Consider the following 23,213-nt stretch of genomic DNA (forward strand, 5'->3'; position numbering starts at 1 on the left):
ATGTGATTTGCTATTCCGCAACAAAGGGACATGATGCCACCTACCCCTGTTATTTTTATAAGACAACCTTTTGAGAAATGGGGAATTTATTTTGTTGAACCTATTAGTCTAGCTGCGCATCCATCACAAGCCTGATATGTGATCATGGCCACATACTATTTTATGAAATGGGCAGAGGCTAGAGCCTCTGCCCATTTCGTAAAGCAGATGCACAAACAACAGTTGAGTTCTTATATGAACAAATCATTTGAGATTTGGCTGAATTAGTCAGTGATTGGAGTTCACACTTCATTAATGAGGTGATTGATCACTTACATGCTGGATTCCTTGTAGTCCACTGGATTCCTTGTAGTCCACTGGAAGTCATCCCTTTATTGATCACTTACATGCTGGATTCCTTGTAGTCCACTGGAAGTCATCCCTTTATTATCCACCACAGGCTAATGGCCAAGCGGTCATGCCTATGGAGCACCTAGTTCCAAGCTTGAGAATTGCGGTGCAAGAATGATTGACTGAGAATGCATTAGACAAAAGGCTAGTTGACCTAGAGAAACTTGATGAAACTCGGCTAATTGCATTGCATGGTCTTATGGTTGAAAAGGTATGAAGAAAACTTTGGTTTGATAATAAATTTGAACAAAAGGAACTAGAAACAAGGGAACTTGTCCTCATGTATGGTGTGGGAAGCACCAAAAAAAACAAACTCAAGTACCAGAGGATTAGTACCTTTCCGGGTGTTCAAAATCACACCTCAAGGTTCGGTTAGAATTGAAACAATCGAGGACATACAAATGGAGGGTTACATCAATGGAAGCAAGCTTTAAAAATATTATGGATCACTAACCCAAGAGATGCTTGTGCAAGAGAGTCTTTTAAAACAATGGAAGGAGATTGCAAAAGAGAAAATTAAGCAAGCTCAGGAAGAAGATAAGGCAAGAGAAGCCAAATCCAAACAGATACTCCAAAAGAGAGTATTGCATATGAACATGGCTTCACTAACCCTCCTTGATGAGGATGAAATGGACATTGAGCCAGCACAGCTCAGGGTGAAAGTCTCTACAACTAAAATTCATACGACAAGCATTGCATCAATAGATACAAGATCAAGTCATAATGTGATCTCTTATGAGACATGGCTTCACTAACCCTCCTTGATGAGGATGAAATGGACATTGAGCCAGCACAGCTCAGGGTGAAAGTCTCTACAACTAAAATTCATACGACAAGCATTGCATCAATAGATACAAGATCAAGTCATAATCTGATCTCTTATGAGACATGGGTAGCTCTAAGAGACAAACCACACCTTGAGGCCACCAATGCACAAGTACAAAGTGTGCACTTATCAACTACAAAAGCTGAGGGATATCTAAGTGTTAATATTTCCATCACGAAATAATCCCTTGGTTGGAAAGGTGTTTGTTATGCCTGCAGGATCTATGGAGGAAGAAATGATCCTGGGAAAATCTTGGATTCGCACCAGTAATTGTAATATCCAGTGGGGAAAAGAGGACCGCACAACTGGACGAGGGCAACAATGTCGTTATTGTGACCTTATGGAGCCCAATAAACAAGGGGAAGCAAGCTATGATTAATGGTATGGAAATACCAAGGGCGGTAACAGCAGCCCACAAACCAGAGAAAACATCAACCCCACAATCCATACTCAAAAAACAGCCAGAAACACCAGGTACTCAATAGTGGGTACCTAAGAATCAACTCCGAAACCAAAAATACAATGATACAAAAGGTATTAAAGAATCAAGGAAAAAAGTTCAAATTACAGACAAGGGACAAAGATGGCCTACAAATGCTAGCTAGCAATGTTCCAAACCAAGCCGCAATCCACAAGGCACTCATAAGCCATGGATTCGAAGGGATTTTCTAGCTGCACAAGGCTATTACCAAGGCAAGACAATAATATGGGTACCAAAACCCCACCCACAGTCCATTGTTACACATACCTTCAAACATAAAGAAAGGGACAATAACAGCAATAAAAGCCAATTCCTGGCTAAAATGAATGCTAGGAAAGCACAAACATTGGTGGGAGAAAAAAGCTAATACAACAACAGGATGGACTGAAGATAGCACTCCCGCCAACTACACCAACCAAAATAGAAGGTCTAGACAATGTTAATGAAAAAAAAAAGATGCAACCAATGGGGATAGAGACATATTCCAATGAACAAGATTCAGTAGAATCACTCTTCAGTTAGATGGAAGTAAAGATCAAACACTCTCACACAAAGTTAAAGCGATTACAACAATGAATGGCTAGAAGCACCAAAGTATCACCTTGGTTTTCATGGCAATAAATAGAAAGGAAGTACAAGGTATCCATTACTCAATAGTGGATACAAGGTAAAATGGTGTAAAATAAAACTTGATCATTCACTTCGTTCAACCAACCTTTGGCTCCATAATCGAGTGTTTGATCACGAAAGGAATATAGGGTACCAACGTTGCACACACACATCACAAAATAGTTCACGCTGTGAACTGCTTCTAGAACAGTTCACGCCGTGAATTACTTCCAAAATAATTCACACCGTGAATCGGTTCTAAATGGTTCACATCATGAAATGGTCACTTTTTCTTTGACCAATCATGGGAGGCCATGTGGCATACTCCATTAAGGCAGCTTCCCAATCCAACGACCACGTCATAAAATCAAATTCTTTACTTTTTTGTGCATTCTGCATTTGCCATTCTGCATCGTGTGATATCCCCGATCTTGAATCTCCACATGCTCGATTTCCAACTGATCATTTGCTTGCACAATCGACATATCCGAAGAGAAAGAGCATGATTGGGCATGGTACATTCATAGGGAAATGGAAAACTATCTGAAGGCACACCAGTCAAAGGTATGAAATCCATACTTAATGACAAAGGTGTTGAATCATATAGCATAGCTGCCTCTTCCAGATCAAGAACAAGAAGAATAGATGCAGCAGGTAGCACAAATAATACCACCATCACTTACCTCTGGAAGAGCTGCAAGAAGGATAAGCATTATTAAAGGACACAAAGGAAATCATGAAGGAGCTCAAGAAAGGTAGAAAGAAGAAAACTAAAAGGAAGATGAGGGGAATAATTCCTGGTGTGGCAAAGGAAACACAAAGACTAGAGGCTGAGCTAGCCCAGGAGATAACATCTTATCAGGAAGTACTAGGGTAGCGGGAAGCAACAACAAGCTTCAGTTTATCAGCACCTCTAGTTGGCACGATAGCAGAAACACATCAACAACCCCACCTCCAAGCCCAGCACAATTAATTTTCAAAAACCTTCCCCCTCTTTGGAATTCCACCATATCAGATACACCTACATCCATTGAGTTGGGTATAGAGAGAGCCGCTCAACAAGAAAAATTGCAAGAAGAAGGTCACCAAAGCCAAAAAGAGGCAACCTCATTACAAGGAGAAATCCCCAAAGAACAATTGGATACAGGAAAGCAAAAGAGAAATGAGGAGACACCAAGCCCCAACAAACGTCAACGTCTCGCGATGATGCAAAAAGGATTACAGAAAAGTCTTTCCTACATAACCTGGGTTAAGAAAAATTCTTTCATAAGACTGTGGAAGGCCTGGATAGTCTCTTACGGTTACCACACTTAGAATTGGAAGGAGCGGCCACAACAAGTGCTTTTATTTGGGAACAAGAGCACAAGGTGTGGTGATGCCATCTTTTGACCACTCATATGGTTCAAGATAGAAATACAACACTATGGAAGCAGGTCAAGGATGCCAGCAACCAAGTTCAAATGCTCCAGGAGCATTTAACAGTAATAGAAGAAACCCACCGAGATGTAATCTTAAAAAGCTTAAAGGCTGCCAACAAGCAAGAAGGAGGCAAGAAGTAAGATATCAAACACTCGAAAGCAATAATCTCGTTCTTAGCCAAACATTGGTACAAAAAATTAAGGAAAATACAAAACTTAAGGGAAAACTAGAGTAGGCAAAAGAACAGATTCAAAGAGAAGTGGCACACAACAAGGAACAAGCGAGCATCCAGGCTCAACAACTACAGGAGTTCCAAAATACATTCTAGGATAAGGAAGAGGAATTACAAAGCAACTTGAAATCAATATTCGCAGCTCTTAAGAATGCTGATCACAGAGTGCTCCAACTTCAACAAGAAAGAGAACAAATAAATAAAGCGAATGTAGAAAAAGTATGGGCACTAAATGAGACCATCAACACCAAATCCTTGGAGATGCAGAAGTTTATGGACACCCACAAATAGGAAATGCTGCAGATTACTCAGCAGCTCCAAGTTAGTCAAAACTTTGGTCGCTAAAAGGCTTCAAAAGATTACAGAGGCTCAAGAAATGAAAGCTGTGGCCAGACAAGCATAGGAAGCAGCCACAAGATGCTTTGAAGAATTGGATGTCACAAGACTGGTACGAGAAACAACCATCTCAGATCTTCTAACCACCAAGGATTCTCAAATATAGGAATTGGAGCACCAACTAGCAATCCAAGAACGTAGTGAAAGACAAGAGCCTACCGATGAGTTGCGACTACCTCGGAGATAGGTTTGCTTGCCAGTAACTCCTTGGGCCCCTCGTCAAACTCTCTTTTTGTATACACTAACACTTACTACAATATGAAATCAATCTATCTGATGATTTGAACCTAGGAGAATTAACACTAATTAAACAAAATACAGAGCATGATGCTGACCCTACTATGATCATGGGGATTTTTCAGGAGGGACCTAGTACTAACTGATCCAAAGGATGTTTTCTTCTATCCATTACACCCTATTGTTCTCAACCTTCATAGTTGGTGGTAGGTGTTGCAAAACTCAGACATCCTGGACAATAGTATTGACAAATTAGACCTGTTTGTTCTATATGATATTCTTGATACACTGGCCAATTACGAGGTTGTAGCTCGCAGTTACCAGTGGATCATCCGTTCATGAGTGGTTAGAAGTATATAATACCCATCAACATTTAAATCTCTGTGAGTCGTCTACACTATATCATCCTTTTGGAATTCTTAAATTGTATCAAAATATCCACAAACATCTAGAATCCATGCTAATTACCGTACTTTATAATTTTGATAAAATACATATTGAGTATCCTAACATATCTTCGGAGGATATCATTGAGCTACAAGAATTTATGAAGTTCAACAAGCCCACGCACCCACCCCCAAGAATTTATTGATGATACTATTCTTGAGTCATTACCTACTGTGCAGGGTACGAAGGCTTCATTAGAGTAGGTAATCCTCTCTTGAAGCCAAAGTTAATGTTCAAAGTGTTAATGCAAATAACACCTTTTGAACCTACCCGACGGATCCTACCAGAGGTATATTCTAGTGTGACTTCCAAAAAGCACCCATATGTAACATACCCTCTCCCAATAACCAAAGTCGAAATTAGAAGAATTATTGCCCTTGGCTAGAGAGGGCACCTTATGGTCAAATGTGGCACGACATACAAAGCTGGCAAACCCGCACTTGGCAGATTTACTTGACATCAGAATTGTTACATTCATGATCAGTTACTACTTCCGCAGGTGGAGAAAGGCAAATCTAGTCCATACACAAGGGGGATATACAACCATTTTCATAGATGCCAACCCAAAACTAGAAGACTTTGGTATACAGCTAGTATAGAGGAAGGAGTATCTGATTTAAAGTGCAACATAAAGAAATGTTGCACAAACAAGGTGTCATGAACTCTGTCATCTGAAATGAAGAAGTGGACAGTTTTAATGAGTGCACCTGCCTTCCTGTAGTAAGTTATGTGTACAAGTATGGTAACTTGTGTCAAATGCCAATGCATAGACTAGATCTCATTATTCTCTTTAAAAGCATAGTTTTCAGCAAAGTCGATCACAGATACAACCACATCATCAGAGAAATTTTGAATACATTCTTTAAACTGTTGTGCTTGCCACCGGGCAACGTAATTTTCTAGAAACATTTATAGATATAGGACAACAAAGGAAGTAATTACTGACTTGGATACATGTATGGCGTCACATCCCAGACCCTGCCCATTATAGCCAGTGTCCGATTTCTCAAATCGATTGAGGTCCTCATTGATCAACCTAAAGAGAGATATTATGGATATGATTCTAATCAACTATAATTTGACATGAATCAAGGCCCTACTGATAGAGGTATGATGTTATATTATCATCGCCTACTAAGGTGTTTACCCGCATACATGCATGTAACATTCAAAGATATGGTTGACATCGGGTTCTTGAGATCACACTATGTATATAAGGTATTTTCTCATAATGAATGGACACAATCCCCCTTTAAGAGCTATGAGAGTTCTGGATTTTGGAGAGAGAGAGAGAGAGAGAGAGAGAGTGAGAGAGTACCCTAGCACATGTGCCTTCTCTATACTAGTATGCTTGCATGCTTGTGTGGTGAAGTGAGAGAGAGAGATTGCCTTGTGTGGTGGTGTGAGAGACTCTACTGTGACAGCGTGGAGGTGAATCTTGGAGGATTGAATCTTCTCAAGTGAGCTTGGAGACCTCAAGGGACACAAGCTTGAAGCATTGGTAAGTTCCCATGACAGTTGTGTTCTATTTCTTCTTCCAAATGTGAATGCATAGAGTTCCTTCTTGAAGGTGTGGTAGCCCATAAAAGTAGAAATCAATGCATAGCATTATAACACGGCTATATCCAAGCAAGGCAAGCAACTAGGTGGCAGAGGAAGGGACACAAGTAGTTTTGTGAGAAAAATGGCTATGGTGGGTGTCTTTACGTAGAAAAAAAAAACAAGTGCCTTGGCCTTCCTATGTCCACGTCCCTTTCCCACCCTCGAGCCTCTCCTTTCTCATCCACCAAAATAAGCAAGGACTTGCCTAGGCCTTAGGGTTGCTTTGGCAGATAGGAGTAGCAACATGAGTACCATGAAGAGCTTCCTAGCATATCTCTAATCACCTTCTAGCTTAGCTTATAGATTACTGCAAAAGTTACAACCAACTAGGCCATATGGATGTATGTTAAGCCACAATTGTCTTAACTGATCATCTCACTAAGCTCTATTTATTATGCAAAATCATTAGAGGCTATGAAAAGGATTGCATAGATTTAGCCACAAAATGTCCACACCTGGTACCCCCTAGTGTGCCTGTTCCATGATCATAAGATATTCATCCTCCTGAGGGCAACGTCTAAGAATGTCATCATTACCTCTTCTATAAAGAGTTCTAGAAATAAGCTAGTAAGGTTCTCTCTCTTTTAGCAACTCCCTTGCTAGATCCTTTCATAACTCCTTTCCTTCTAGAAAACCATTAGCTAGAAAGTTAACAATTTTCTTGCTCCAATTGTGGAATAGCCTCTACCTTGAATAGTGTAGCATCGAGAAAATAATTATCGTTAAATCCTATTGGCACTTCACCATTAGGTATATGAGATAAATGATCAACCATGACATGTTTCTTGTTGCTAGGCCTTACAACCACTCTAAAGTCAAATTCCAGATGAAGCAATAACAACCTAGTGTGAGGTCCCCACCCTACCTGGGCCAAGGGGATCCTTTTGATAAGCAGCTAAGTCCCATGGTCTCTGATTATTAATGACAGCTCGATCTATTAGAAATACAAGGATATGAGCAAACGGAGGGACCTGACACTATCCCACAACGTAGTCATTCTAAAAGGAATATATCCCTTGGATCGGATAGCAGTCAATGTGTATAATCGAGGATGGAACAAGCCTTACACTTAGTTCATAGAAGCCAACACCTTTTTCCCTTTTTTTAACGAGGCATGGCTTTTGGCTTGGTCCCCTAAAATAAAACTTGTTTGTGGCCCCAGTTTTACTACACTTCGTAAATAATAAATCTATTAGAAAGCTACCCATCTCATTGGGCCTACGCATCCATAGGATAACGCGTCGTCGGGGCATCCATCCACCCACTCACCCAATTTATTTTTGTTATCTAATTAGATCCTACCACACTTTGAAACGTATAAAAATAGGTTCCTTAATTAAAAAAGTTCCACAATGTTCCTTAAAGCAACCTTCAATGCACAAAATTGTATAGGTGTAAGAACCTCCCCTTCTGATCTTGTAATTATTCCCAGAAAGATCATGTTTTACCCTGTTTTGGCTTGGAGAGAGAAAATGTCTAGAGAGAGGTAATCCAAAATTGAGATATTTTTGGATATAAAAATCCTCCTAGTGTCTAAAATGGTTTCCCCTGAAACAGAAATTCAAAAAGAACTTTCCAATGTGCAATTGGAATTAATTGAAAATGTGTATAAAGGACCTTAGCCTTAGGGTCTAGATTTTCAAAAAAATTTGGATTATGGTCCAATTAAGGTTCCTATGGGCCAATAGGATCAATCCAAGTGTGGGAAGGAGATAAATCCAATGAATAAAAGAAAATACCCAAAAATGAGTAAATGCCCACATAAGATGAAGAGTTGACTAAGTACAAGGTTTATTAGTTAAAAACTATGAGATATTACTAAAAAAATGAGATATTTTGGTATTGTGAGTCCCCTCTGCCCCCTCCGCGCACCGGATTCTCGGTTGCTAGCATCCAAAGTAGCTTCCTCTTGCGAAGGGCAGGGTTTCCTACTCGGGGCCTCGCCCACGAATGTCCGGACATGAGACTAATCTGGTGGTCATTCCGAAACCGAAATCGAGAAAATTTCCCTTGCCCGAAAAACGGGGACGATTCCACCTTTTTGATTTTCGTAATGAATTTTCTAACGGGGTCAAGAGACTAAACTATCCTTCACTTGATTAAATCAGATAGAAGGAAAACTATCACACTGACTTAATTTGAAGAAATCAACGCTTTTTTCTTAACCGAAATCAGGCAAAGCCGTTGATCTAATCATCTGAGAAAATCAACGCTTTTTTCCTACAGACACAGCCATTGATCTACCCGTTTGAGAAATTCTTCAGGTTTTTATTTAACTACTTAAATTCTAAACGTATTCCTATTATTTCAATTTAATTATTTAAACTCCACTGATTCAAGCCTACCCCATCTGGCCCATGGATTAGCCACCACCCAACCATTGGAATCGGTAGAACCAGACAATTACTCACCCACCCATAACTGAATGCCTTCCATAACTTTTTCTTTCGAATATAGATACGCACACACTCTTCTTTAAAACTTTAACATATAAAATAATCTATTGACAAACAATTATTGATTACAAATGTCATAACTCAAAAATTCCATCCAGTCCCTTGTTTCTCAAAAAACAGTATCACTCTGGACTCTCCGTTTTGAGAACAAGTGGTCAGCCAACGAGATCCAGTAACAGATTACAAAATCATTTCGTCCATCATACATATCTTCCACGACATACGCATGGGTGTCTTAGGCACCACGAGCCCATGCATCGCCTGGTCAGAACCCTCTAGGATCCTCCTTAGGTGTCCTGGCACTTCACTCAGGGACCGCTTCGTCGGCCCTCGCCCATCGTACTGGAAGCGCACCATTTTTCAACCATACCGAGGCTGGTCAGGCTTTGCCGTGTGAGCCATCCTTTGAACACTCCCCGCCAGCTGTTGCAACCAAACTTCCCTTAGAAAAACATATACCAAATGCTCCCTCCAGCATTCTGGCATAAGATAGTCCTTTAAGAAAACAAGGTTTCTATGCAAGTTTTCAGTTTGATTTTCTTTTGAATATAAGGAGTATTTCTTGAATTAGTATCCCCAAAACTTCTTGATCGGAATTCTAAATTTCATACTAGAATTCCTTGAGTTCTATAACCTTAATCCATAGATCAATTCGAAGGGTCTCAAACTTAGTTTCAAATTTGGCGGGAGTTTTGAGTGTATTTTTCTAAACTGGTCACACCTTCTTTCCTCGAAACTGACAAAAGAGTTTACTCTTGGTCATAGTTTGATTCAATCAAGTCAGATAAGATTTTTCTTCTCAAAAAGGTTTGATAATTCAGTTTACTAATTTTACTGAATTTCTTTCTTTGAATATTCACTCAACTGATTTCTAAATTAGTTACGGATTCCAATGAGGAATAAATTAATCATTTATCTGAATATTTCAATCTTGATAGATTTCTTGAATTTTCTTTTTACAATCCGTGTGAATATAAAATGATAGAAATTTCTCTCTTAGAGTATTTAACTATTCATTTATCAAATACTCATAGAATTTAAGAGAATTCTAATTTTGATATAAAAATTCTTTATACATCTATTTATGCATAAAAATCAACTTCAATGGGAATAACACTTTTATTAAAAAAATCCTTTTATGCATCTATTTATGCATAAAATCAAATTTAATAGGAATAACACTTTTAAGAGCATTTACTCATTTTTGGGGGGTTTTTCTTTTATTCTTCCATTTATCTCCTTCCTACATTTGGATTAATCTTATTGGTCCATAGGAACCTTAATTGGACCATAATCCAAAATTTTTAGAAAGTCTTGACCCTTAGGCTAAGGTCTTTTGTGTACATTATAATTTATTTCTAATGCACCTTAGGAATTTCTTTTTAAACTTCTATTTCGGGAGAATCTATTTTAATAAGAAGGGATATTTTTCCATCCAAAGATATCTAAAAATTGAATTACCTCTCTCTAGAATATTTTTCCTCTCTAGGCCAAAACAGGTAAAAACAAGATCTTTTATTATTCTGAAAAGGGGATTGATTACAGGGGAAGAAACTGGACATCTTGAGGGGCTAGGGAGGAATCCTACATCCTCTCCCACTTGAAAAACACGAGATGTCCTCATCTCACAAACTGGGGGTAATCCCGCATCAGTTCGGCTTCTTTCTCCTAGTTTTATGAATGAATGTGATGTGGTTTGAATGAGATGTGATGTGGTCTGAATAAGATGTGATGTGAGTGAATGTGATGTGGTCTGAATGAGATGTGACGTGTGTGAATGTGATGTGGTCTGAATGAGATGTGATGTGAGTGAATGTGATATGGTGTGAATGGATGAGATGTGAATGAATGTGATGTGATGAGATCTGGATATGGGTAAATGCGAGTGGATGAGATCTGATGAGGATATTTGAGGAAAGAAGTGATGAGATGAAAAATGATGTGATTGGATGAGAATGGGAATTTATATAAAATGAATGTGGATTAAGTAATGTTGATTAATGTGGAAAGACGAGAGTTCATTATAGAAATTGTATTTATGACCTGTTTTTAAACGACTGTTTTATGTCAAGAATGCTGGGGAAGCATTTTGACTATCTTGTGAATGAGGTCGTGGAGACCTAGCTGGCTGATAAAGTTGCAATTGCTAACAGAGAGTCAACAGAGGACGTCTCGCGTAGCAAGGTCGGCCGAGGTCTTGACCAGCCTTGGTTTGATTTAAATGGTGAGCTTCCGGTAGGGTGGATGAGGGACCAAGGAAGCGGCCTATGAGTGAAGCGCTAGGTCACCTACGAGGAATCCTAGAGGGTGCTGACCATACGGTGCTCGGGCTCTGGATTGCGGACGATACCCACACGTGCATCGTGGAAGATATTGGAACAAGGAGTAAGAGTTGTTTTCTGAATTCGGGCATGGAACTGGTTGATTGACCTTGCTGGTCCTCAATGGATGAGTCCATGGCTCTTTTATATGGATCCGTTGGTTGATCTTGCTGATCTTCAACGGAGATTCCATTTTGATATGTGAATATATTACCGATTACTATGAGCTAGGAACTATCGGAAAGGTCCCTGAGTAGACAGGTGGTGAGCGTTCTGGTTTGCCAATGATGCCATAGGTACACTGATGAAGGAATGATTGGAAATAAGGATTTAACCAGAGATTTTGAGGATTATGATGAGTGACACCATGGTTTCATTAAATGATTGTTTTTAAAGATAGCCGATTCTGTGAAAAAGGTAATTTCATATTGGGTGTGTAAGTGGTGTGACTAGTTTAAGTTTGCATGAATATCCAGCTAGGGGGCCTGGGAACTCTTTTCCCTGGTACCCGGGACAAAACCTAACCAAATTCGTAATTGGATCCCATCACTACTGTGGTTGGGCGGTTGGCTAACCCATGGGACTGGATGGGGTTAGGCTGGACTAATGGATCCCTAAATTGAGACTCAATTCTATTATGGTACGATAGATGAAGTAAAGCCCAAACAAAAATTGTTCTATGGAAAAGAATCAATGGCTGTGCCTCTCAATGAGAAAAAAAGCATTGGTCTCTATGATCCAAGTGCAATCTTTTCCCTGATGTGACTATGGGACTTACGGGTTCGTTCAGATCAGTTCAACTAGTTAAGGCTTTTGACTATGTTAGAGAAAAGATATCCTGGAGGAATTGCCTGTGCTTTCCAGGCAAGGGAAGTTTTTCTGGGTTCAATTTTGGAAGAACCGATGGATTAGTTTGGATATCCGTGGGGGGTGAGGCCCCGAGTGTGGGACCCTGCCCCGCACAAGAAGTGCTACTTCCATTGCTAGAATTCATTGCGCGGTGGGGACAGGGATCTCACAACTGGTATCAGAGTGATTTGGCTAAAGTGGATCAACCGAGAAGCCAAGAATGTCATAAATTTATGAAGGAGTAGTAAAAGGTTGGAATTGTGTGATGAAACTCATACAAATTGATATTCAGAATGAAATTCCTAATTTGATAATTGAGTCTTCAGATGGAAGTACTGCAATCGTATGGAATCCTTGACTTGCTTGAGGCCTAAACATGATGGTATTTACCTTATAGTTCCAAGGACCATGACTACCTGTATATACCGAGGGTATAACTGCAGCTCTTTACTGGCAGTATATACGAGTAAATCTAAGATCTTGAAATTATAAGCTAAAATGCTATCTAGATGATGAATTTGAATGTGGTTGATATGATTTTAAAATTCTAGTTGAGAACTGATGAGTTGAATTGGATTCTGATTGAAAAATGATGACTCCTGAATTTTTGGTTGAAAAGTGATAAACTGAGCAAAACCACAATGAGGGTGAATGGGACGAGTCCCTGTGTTGATGCTCGTAACTGGAATGACGATAATGACTTCAGCAAATCACTATGAGATTAGTGGATTGTGTTGACAGATTGCTACTGTTAACTCTCGACCCAGTGGATCAAGTTAAGGGATGGTAAATTAAAAATCTATAAAATTGAAATCCCCCATGGAGTACTGTTCAGATGGAAATTTCATTCTAATAGACCATTATTGTGTTAAAGATATGAATGATATGTTCTGAATGAATTGTTATATGATAATGCGAGTATCTTTATCCCACGATTCTGTGGAGAGTCGACCTATCTAAAGAACCCCAGAATTAGATGAATCAAAAATCAAAATTGAATCATAAATAAAGGGTTAACAAGATGTTTCGTAGTGATAGGATATTGGATCGAGGTCTTCGTGGTAGAAATGATAACCCCCAACTCGATGAGGAAGAGCTCGACTTGGATGTTCATAAAACTCTTCATAGTTCGCAGCCCTGGACCTTTCAAGGGTGAAGGGGAAAACTTGGGTGAGGCTATGGAGAAGTGGATCAAAGCAATGGACGAGTACTTTGATGTCACCAGGTATAATGATAAGAGCAAAATGGCTCTTGCAAGGCTGAGGATAGTAGAAACAGCCAGAGTGGCATGGAGAAACCACTGCGAGACAAACCGTCTGGATCGGAATACCCAGACATGGAATGATCTCAAAATTTACCTAAGGACAAGTTAACCCAGGGAAACAGAACTATTGAAGTATATCACCAAGCGTTCGCACTGCTCCTCAATGCCTAAGAGATATCAGGGTCAATCCCATGATAGGGGAAGTTCCAGAATGGAAGAAATATCGTTTTCCCGAAACTCAATCCCTTGGAATTTAACTTCAAAAGTTCCACCCTTGAACAAGGGAGTGAAATGTCAAGGATTTGGACATCGCAGTATGGATTGCCCAACTCCTTTTGGATCAAGGTTTTCGGGGCAGGGAAATCAAGGATCAAGATTCCAGACTCCAGTCCCTTCCTTCTAGAGTAATCAGGTTTCTATTGCCAAAATCAAGAAAATTCCAGAGGTGGATCCTCTAACCAACTTGCAGTTTCAATCCAAAGTAATGCAAGACCTCTGCCTCAGAATAGGGGAAGTCAAAGAGAGATGTTCCCAAATCGGCCGTCCACTTCCTAGAAGGGAGTAACGCTGGAAGTGATTGAAGAAGAAGAAGATGAAAGAGATCATACTCCACCTGAAAATCTCCCATTTTTTTCAGTGGGGTAGGATATAAGATTCCTCCCCCAACCCCTCAAGATGTCCAATCTCTCCCCCTGTAATCATTCCCCTTGTCAAAATATTAACAGATCTTGTTTCTACCTATTTTGGCTTAGAGAGAGAAAATATTCTAGAGAGAGGTTATTCAATTTTTAGATATTTTTGGATGGAAAAATATGTCTTCTTATTAAAATAAATTTCCCCAAAACAGAAGTTCAAAAAGGATTTAAGAAGGTGCATTAGAAATAAATTTTAATCTGTTCAAAAGGCCTTAGCCTAAGGGTCCAGATTTTCTAAAAAATTTAAATTAAGGTTCTAAGGGGCCAATTAGATTAATCCAAATGTAGGGAGGAGAAAAATTCAAGAAATAAAGAAAATCCCTCCTAAAAATGAGTAAATACTCACATAAGATGAAGAGTTGACTAAGGACAAGGTTATTAGTTAAAAAAAAGAAGAGATATTTAGAGGAAATGATGCATTTTCGACACCTCAGTGTGGGGGAATTCCTCTCATGAAGGAGGCGCCTATTTCACATGTGTGAATGTGTTTTAGCTCACAAATAATGAGATATTTTCATCTCTCCTGTTTCAACTATAACCAAAAAGTAAGCTAAACTGACCTAAAAATGGTCAAACAATAAATAGAGTTGAACTTTCCGTATTATTTTCTCTTAAAAAATGGGAATTGATTAAATTAGAGTGCTAGATTCATCTTGGGGTAAATTCTAAGTAGATTTAGAATGTAAAAATTGAGAAATGGTCAGCTATACACACACAGGAGGTTATGGCAAAATTTTCTTAAATTTTGTGGAAATAAGTTTTATCTTTATGTTTTTAAAAAAGAGTAATCACCTCCGTTTGTGTATTCTAAAAGTGTTATTTTCATTCTATGCATAGAAAGATGCATATTGGATATATTTTTATTATAAAAGCGTTACTTTCATTAGTATTAATTTCTATGCATAGAAAGTTGCATATTGGACATATTTTTATTATAAAAGTATTACTTTCACCAATATTGATTTTTTTTTTGCATAAAGTGATGCATGAAATATTTTTTTATTTATAAAAGTGTTACTTTCACCAATATTAATATTTATGCATAAAGTGATGGATAAAAAGATTTTTTTATTATAAAAGTGTTACTTTCACCAATATTGATTTTTATGCATAAAGTGATGCATAAAAGAATTTTTTTATTATTTATAAAAGTATTACTTTCATCAAAATTGATTTTATGATGCATAGAAAGATGCATAAAGAATTTTTTTTAATTCCAAAAGTGTTATTCTCATTAATTTTAATTTTATGCATAGAAAGATGCATAAAGGAATTTATTTTTATTTCAAAGGAGTTATTCTCATTAATTTTGATTTTATGCATAGAAAGATGCATAAAGGAATTTATTTTTATTTCAAAGGAGTTATTCTCATTAATTTTGATTTTATGCATAGAAAGATGCAAAAAGAAATTTATTTTTATTTCAAAAGAGTTATTCTTATTAAATTTTATTTTATGCATAGAAAGATGCACAAAAGATTTATTTCTATTTTGAAAGTGTTATTTTCTTTAAAATTGAATTTATGCATAAATAGATCTATAAAAGGATTTTTATAAAAGTATTATTCCCACTGAAGTGATTTTTATAAAAGAATGAATGGATGGATAGATGTGATGTGAATCTGATAAATGTGAATGAATGGATGGATAGATGTGATGTGAATCAGATAAATGTGAATAAATGGATGGTAGATGTGATGTGAATTTGATAATTGTGAATGAATGGATGGATAGATGTGATGTGAATCAGATAAATGTGAATAATTGGATGAATAGATGTGATGTGAATAGAAGTGATGAGATGTCATGTGAATCAGGATGTAAATGGAACCCTCAATCCCTCAAGCCAAAGGAAAGCTCACAAAACTCCATGTAAGCTAAAAATTCTACTTTTTAATTTCAAATCTATGGTTTTCTGATTTCTTTGTTTTTTTTAAATTGATTAAAGTGAATCCTAATGTTATGTCTTGATGAAAAGGCTACCCCCTTCTCTTCCTTAAGAATTCGGCCTTTCTTTATCATAGAATGAGTAATAAATAAATTGATTAAACTTTTCTTCACTAGAAAGTGAAAATTGAGTAGATTAGAGTACTTTACTTCAAATTGGGATTAATTTTAAATTGAAAATAGAATGTAAAAATTGAAAATGGTCAGCCATACAAAGGAGGTTATGGTAAAATTGTCTTGAATTTTGTGGAAAAAAAAGTTTATTTTTATTCTAAAAGAGTAATCCCCACCGTCTGTGCATTCTAAAAGAAATATTTTTATTTACACCATGTACATATTCACCTATGAATATGCATGGATATCATTGATATTAATTATTGAAATTAATTTCCATGCATAGAAAGATGCTTATTGGAAATCTTTTTATTATAAAAGTGTTGTTTCCATTAAATTTAAATTCTATGCATGGAAAGATGCATAATAGAAAATTTTTTATTATAAAAGTGTTATTTTCATTAGATTTAATTTCTATGCATGGAAAGATGCATAATAGAAATTGTTTTTATTATAAAAGTGTTATTTTCATTGAATTCAATTTCTATGCATGGAAAGATGCATAATAGATATTTTTTATTATAAAAGTGTTATTTTCATTTAATTCAATTTCTATGCATGGAAAGATGCATAATAGAAAAAAAATTATTATAAAAGTGTTATTTTCATTAGATTTAATTTCTATGCATGGAAAGATGCATAATAGAAATTATTTTATTATAAAAGTGTTATTTACATTGAATTCCATTTCTATGCATGGAAAGATGCATGATAGAATGTTTTTAATTATAAAAGTGTTATTTTCATTGATTTCAATTTCTATGCATGGAATGATGCATAATAGAATTTTTTTTAAATATAAAAGTGTTATTTTCATTGAATTTAATTTCTATGCATGGAAAGATGCATAATGGATTTTTTTAAATTATAAAAGTGTTATTTTCATTAGATTTAATTTCTATACATGGAAAGATGCATAATATAAATTTTTTTATTATAAAAGTATTATTTTCATTGAATTCAATTTCTATGCATGGAAAGATGCATAATAGAAATTTTTTTATTATAAAAGTGTTATTTACATTGAATTCAATTTCTATGCATGGAAAGATGCATAATAGAAATTGTTTTATTATAAAAGTGTTATTTTCATTGAATTTAATTTCTATACATGGAAAGATGCATAATGAAAATTTTTTTATTATAAAAGTGTTATTTTCATTAAATTTAATTTCTAAGCATAAAAAGATGCATAAAGAAATTCTTTTTATTTTAAAAGTGTTATTCCTATTAAATTGATTTTATGCATAAATAGATGCATAAAAGGATTTTCTTTTATATAAAAGTGTTATTTCCCCATTGAAGTTGGATTTTATACATAAATAGATGCATAAAGAATTTTTATATCAAAATTATATTTCTCTTTAATTTTATGTTAAATTTCTACGAGTATTTGATAAATGAATAAGTAAATACTCTGAGAGAGAAATTTCTATCGTTTCATATTCACTCGGATTGTAAAGAGAAAATTCAAAAAATCTATTGAAGTCGGAATTTCAGATAAATGAGTAATCCCTCATCAAAATTCGGATTAATTTAGAAATCAGTTTAGTGAATATTCAATGAATGAAATTCAGTAAAATAGTAACTGAAATATCACCCCCTTTTTGAGAAAGATAGTTCAGGAAGAACCTTATCAGACTCGAACCTTGAATTAGACTATGACCATGACCAAACTCTTTCATCAATTTCGAGGAAAGAAGATGTGACCAGTTCAGGAAAATACACACTACAAGCCATTGGGGGGGTCTAGCGAGGGGGTTTAAATTATCTAGCGTCGCTTATACGATGATGAATACGTCGCTTAAGCGACGTATTAATTTTATTTTTTTTAAAAACTCGTCACCTATACGACATTTTGGGAGCCGTCATTTAAGCGAACATCTAAAACGACTATTTTAGCAATGTTTGCATACTGAGATGTGTCGCTTAAGAGATGGCTAAAAATTTATATCCCCAGCCCAGCTGCGGGAGAGAGATTTGTTTATTCGACCTGTGAAAATAGTTGTGGCCAGGCAACTTCAAAACCGTCCAAGCTGCTGTGAATAGCATCCCCAAAACCAACAAAAAGCATGTCATCATCTACATCAAGGCAGGTATCTACAGGTGAGTGAATTATATACAATGCATTTGTATATGTGTGATGTGTACGCTCTATATAATACATCCATAGGTGCGTGTGGACAGAGGGTCTCTTGGACTAACAAATAGGAGGGGAGCTACTACAAGGCAGCTAGAGGGTCTCTTGTCCAAATCTCCTTCTACTAAAGGCACTTGGGTAAAAGAAGTGCCAACTATGCAACTATGTGAGAGGTAGAGATGAAGAATGCCAAGGCCTCCTTCACATCTAGGAAGGCTAAGTCTATCCCAGGAAAGCCAGGCTAAGGTCTTTTTGTTAGAGCCAGCATTTCTCCATACAAAGTCTCTTCCAGGCCTTACAATCCTCTGCTAATGAATTTTTCCTAAATCTGACACTACGCAAATATATCCCCAACATAATAGCATATATATTGTCATATATATACTTTCCCTTGATAAATCCATGTTGTTTCTTAGCTATGATGACTTGAAGTGTAGGAGTGAACCTGATGGCAATGGTTTTGGCCATAATTTTGTATATAACAGTTACCCTCTAGGCCATGGGCTGCCTTACATAAAAGGTGGTAACACACCAACAATCTGTCCCCTATGGGACCCCTAAAGATCCAAACCCCTATAGGGAGTGAATGAGTTCAATGATGAGCACACTAGCTTTTTATATGTGTCTTAGACACTTGGTATGCTGGCCGACTGATGGTCGGCCAGCCATAAATGCAATAAATGCGTTTTAATACAGCCGACAGGTTTTTCCTTCTAGCCGACTGGTCCTCCTTTTTGCGCTTGCTGCTGCCCCTATCTTGTGGTTCATCCGACCACCTCAGTGAGCAGCCGACAGCCTTGTGTGCAGCCAGCAACCCTTTTCCTACAGCCGACAGCCATCTGACCTTCAGCTTGCTCTCCACGCCTGTCTCCAGTCTACACTGCCTAAAGTGCTCTGTGCCTGGACATGTGGACACACCATGTGTACCCATGTGATTATCATGTGATGACTCACATGTGGACAAGACTGGAAGTCTATATATGTAACAATTTGTTCATGGAATGATAACTCAATTTCCCATCTTCTTGTCAATACGCTTCTACCATTCCAACCTCCTTGAATCCCCACCATGTTTACAGTGCCTTCAGTCATTAGTAGTTAGTAACTCAATGCTAACACTACTAACTACTGATGCTCCTATCTAGTATCTACTAGTAAATACTACTTACTAATTCTACTATAACTACAACTGTTGTAACAAGATACTACTAACCACTAGTAATAAGATGCTAGATACTATTAGTTGCAAGTCCTACTAGATACTAGTACTATGAGACACTATTAGTACTAGCAATAGTAATTGGATACTACTAACTAGTAGTACTTCTAGATACTGCTATCTACTACTACCACTAGATACTACTAGTATTGGTAACTAGATATTACTAGCTGGAAACAACAACAATGCTACTAACTAGATCTACATACTAAGTGGTAGACCTAGACACTAACTAACTAACTAGAGATCAGATTCTAGCTAGTAGATCTATTGTTCTAACGATCCACTATTCTAACTGCTAGAACAATTAGATACTAACTATATACATACTTGTTTTTTTTTGGCAAAAAGTAGTGTTGACTATATTACTTTGAAGACGAGAATACAAGAAGGCCTTACAGCCGGCGGGCTGCTGTCACAAAATGGATGCAGCCCGAGAGAAACCCAAAAATAGATATACAAGCCTCTCAAGGCGTAATCAGCTATGTGTGGACAAACAGCCACATCGGGGACGAATATCGCCACTAAAGACTCTGAGCAGAGTGCTGGAAGAAGAGCTCCTGATGATCCAGTCTCGCGAAGGAAACGATGTCTCTTTTCCTTCCCTACCCGATCCCACTGACCCTTGAGCATGTGAATGATCGTGCTCCAGGTGTCAGCAAAGATCTGAGTCGTAGATGGTGCCAGGTCTCCTAGAATCTTTGAACATGGGGAGGTCCAAACGTGCCAGCCCACAATGCTCCCAATGATCTCCCAAACTGGGTGCCGGGTCATCGCACCTGCATCTGTCTCTATCAGCTACCACGGGAAGCTCTCCATGTATGCCCATGTACCCTGGGTAATGAGGAAAACTGGGTCTTGTGGGGGCGAAGACTCGTAGGCGAGGTGATGCCCCACCTCTGTGTTGCACCAACACAAAAGGCCCCCCCGGTGATCGGTCCTAGCTCAGGTGCAGCCCGCGCTAGGATCCCCATTGCACCCTTCCACACTGCTTGGGTGTGTGTACAACCCCAAAGGCAGTGCTTCAGGGACTCCTCATCTTGTTGACCTATCTGACACTGCCCGTCCTGTCCCATCTGTCGTAGCCAACTCCCCACCGGTAGCCCCTTATGGGCCACCATCAAGGATTTAATATTCACGTGATCACAAGATTTTTTGTGATAATAACACATGTGAACAAGTTATTCACATGTTCTCATGTTACCGTTCACAAAATAACAGGTCACTTGCCATTTGGGAACCCCTTAAAAGCTTGGCTACACATGGGAATAAGCTATTCACTCCCAGCCACATGCAGGAGTGGAGACTTCTTCTCATGCACACACCGCATCGGTAAGCTTCTTCTCGATTGATAAAATAGTAATGCCAACCTTTTTTTACATATAGAATTCTTAATATATATATCCTTTTGATGTCTTTGTTTGCTTAGGACTCCTATCCCAGGTACATCACATCAGGAGAGTCAGCGGCTTACTCCTATGATGTACCTCCTGTTACTCAGGTGACACCTGATTCACAGGCTAGTGGCCGTTCGTCCCATAGGTATATCTTTTATGGTGATTACGAATTAAATATCAAGTACTTTTTAAGAACTCACATCTCAATATATCGTATGTTTGTATTGCACGTGTAGGCGTCAACGCGGCAGAGTGCCACCACCAGTGCCGATGCGCACATGCACTAGCACTTTGGGTGTCACATGCGACATCACGCCTGACGGGGGTATCCTTTAGGTCGGAGCCGGCATCTCCTTCAGACGTCGGATGAGAGACCTTTGCATGTCTTATCTACAGCGAGTTCATGTACCATGGCAGTAAGTATTATTTAACATAAAGAATTACAGTTTTTTATTTGAATTACTAACTGACTTTATTTCGCAATGCAGCGATCAACTTGAGGATGACAAGAAATATGTCATCAACACACTGGAGACGGAGTTTGGGACAGGATGGAGTCGGAAGTGGTTGCTGAAGGAAATGTGCAAACTCATGAGTCATCGACGCGACAATGCACGGTAAGTAGAGAGAGAGAGAGAGAAATGAAACAAAATGAAATGCTATATTTACGTCTTCAAAAGGCCAAAATGATCCATGAGACCAAAAAGTTACCACCAGAGAGATCTGATACCAATGTCAGGTAGAACAGCGGTACTGATGGTTTGCTGCGGAACAAGCGTGAGATCATAAATATCTGTGGTCTCTCAATCTGTGTTCATGAGGCGGCTGACAAGCATGGGGCCCATACTGCTGCCACATACATCAAAGCTGGGGTGACCATACATCAAAGCTGGGGTGACCATAGTGTCATAGAGAGAGAGAGCAAAGCTGGAGTAACAAATGGGCAGCGTGGGGGGTGCTGCGGCTAAGGGTACTATGGGTACTCACTGAGGGTGCTGCTAGAACTACTGCCACAAAATGCTAGAAGACTGCTAGCTTCGATGGTCTACTGCTAGGCCAAGTCAATGCAGGGAACAATGCTTGATTGCGGGTACTGAAGGTTGAGATGCTGATACTGGGGTTGAAACGTGAGATAGAAGCCTTGGTAGAGGAGGGGAATCGAATCCCGATACAAACTTTCTTTCAGCGAACTTGAAGCTGAAATTACCCTGTACACAGCTAGAGCAAGAAAAACGAGTCTGAGGGGAATCGAACCCCGACACTAGCTATATGAGGCTATCACCACGAGACTCCCCACCACCCACCCTTGTTAGTAAGTTTTCAAACAAAAGAATAAAAATCATGACTTCACAATGAATTATTTTGAGATTAAATCTTACCGAACATAGGTTGATCCGTGAGTTGACACGTAAGACTAATAGTCCTCATCGTCATCTCTGAGATTAACCGTCAATAAAATTTCATCTTCATTATCCTTGTTGACTTCTTCGAACTCCTCCATCGTTAAATCTGTGTTGACGTTCATTTCCTCCATAGGCTCGACATCCATTGTTTCTTCCTCTTCGGTGTCTGTAGTGTCAGAGTCTGGATCGTTGTCATTCTCATCATCTACAATGTCATCATGATCGGAAAGAAGAATTCTACACCTCTCTGACGTCGATGTGTCTAGATTTGAGGACGTAATCAATTCATCCTTATCCGCTTTCTCAGAGTCAATGCTATCAAACAAGTGTCGACCTCTAGGTTGGACATGCACAACTTGCCACCATGGATGAGCATCTGTATTCTTGTAAAAGAACGCTTGTTCAACATGAGTTGGCAGAATGTAAGGCTCTTTTGTTGCACGCAATAACTTCGAGGAGTCGACGGACCAAAATCCGGACGGTTCTCTTTTCATTGTGGCATTATTGCCTTTATACTCGGCATGAAACCAATCCACCTTCAAAACCACCTGTCAAAATACACGAATCAAAACTTTAGAATTATGTATAGCTTCGAGAAATCTACATGTCATTGTTGCATGAAGAGAGATGTCATTTACCTGCTTGAAGATACGATACGATACTTCATAAATGCCGACTATGGTTCCCACGTAACCAAGTTCACTGTCGATAAGATTTGTGTCTCTTGAACTTGCACGTGATAATTGCTTGAAAGAGGCAACAACGCAAG

At 38.2% G+C, this 23,213-nt stretch overlaps 1 protein-coding gene across 1 annotated transcript; it reads right to left on the minus strand.

Annotated features, from left to right (window-relative positions):
* Positions 1–22,455: 22,455 nt before the first annotated feature.
* LOC147607332 (uncharacterized) lies at positions 22,456–22,953 on the minus strand. Its single transcript, XM_086790675.1, has one exon. It carries the CDS (start codon positions 22,936–22,938, stop codon positions 22,456–22,458), a length of 483 nt encoding a protein of 160 aa, XP_086646801.1. The 5' UTR covers positions 22,939–22,953.
* Between the last annotated feature and the right edge of the window lie 260 nt (positions 22,954–23,213).

The sequence above is a fragment of the Cibotium barometz genome, chromosome 55 (assembly GCF_041138505.1).
Source record: "Cibotium barometz isolate CiBa-2024 chromosome 55, ASM4113850v1, whole genome shotgun sequence".
Lineage (NCBI taxonomy): Eukaryota > Viridiplantae > Streptophyta > Polypodiopsida > Cyatheales > Cibotiaceae > Cibotium > Cibotium barometz.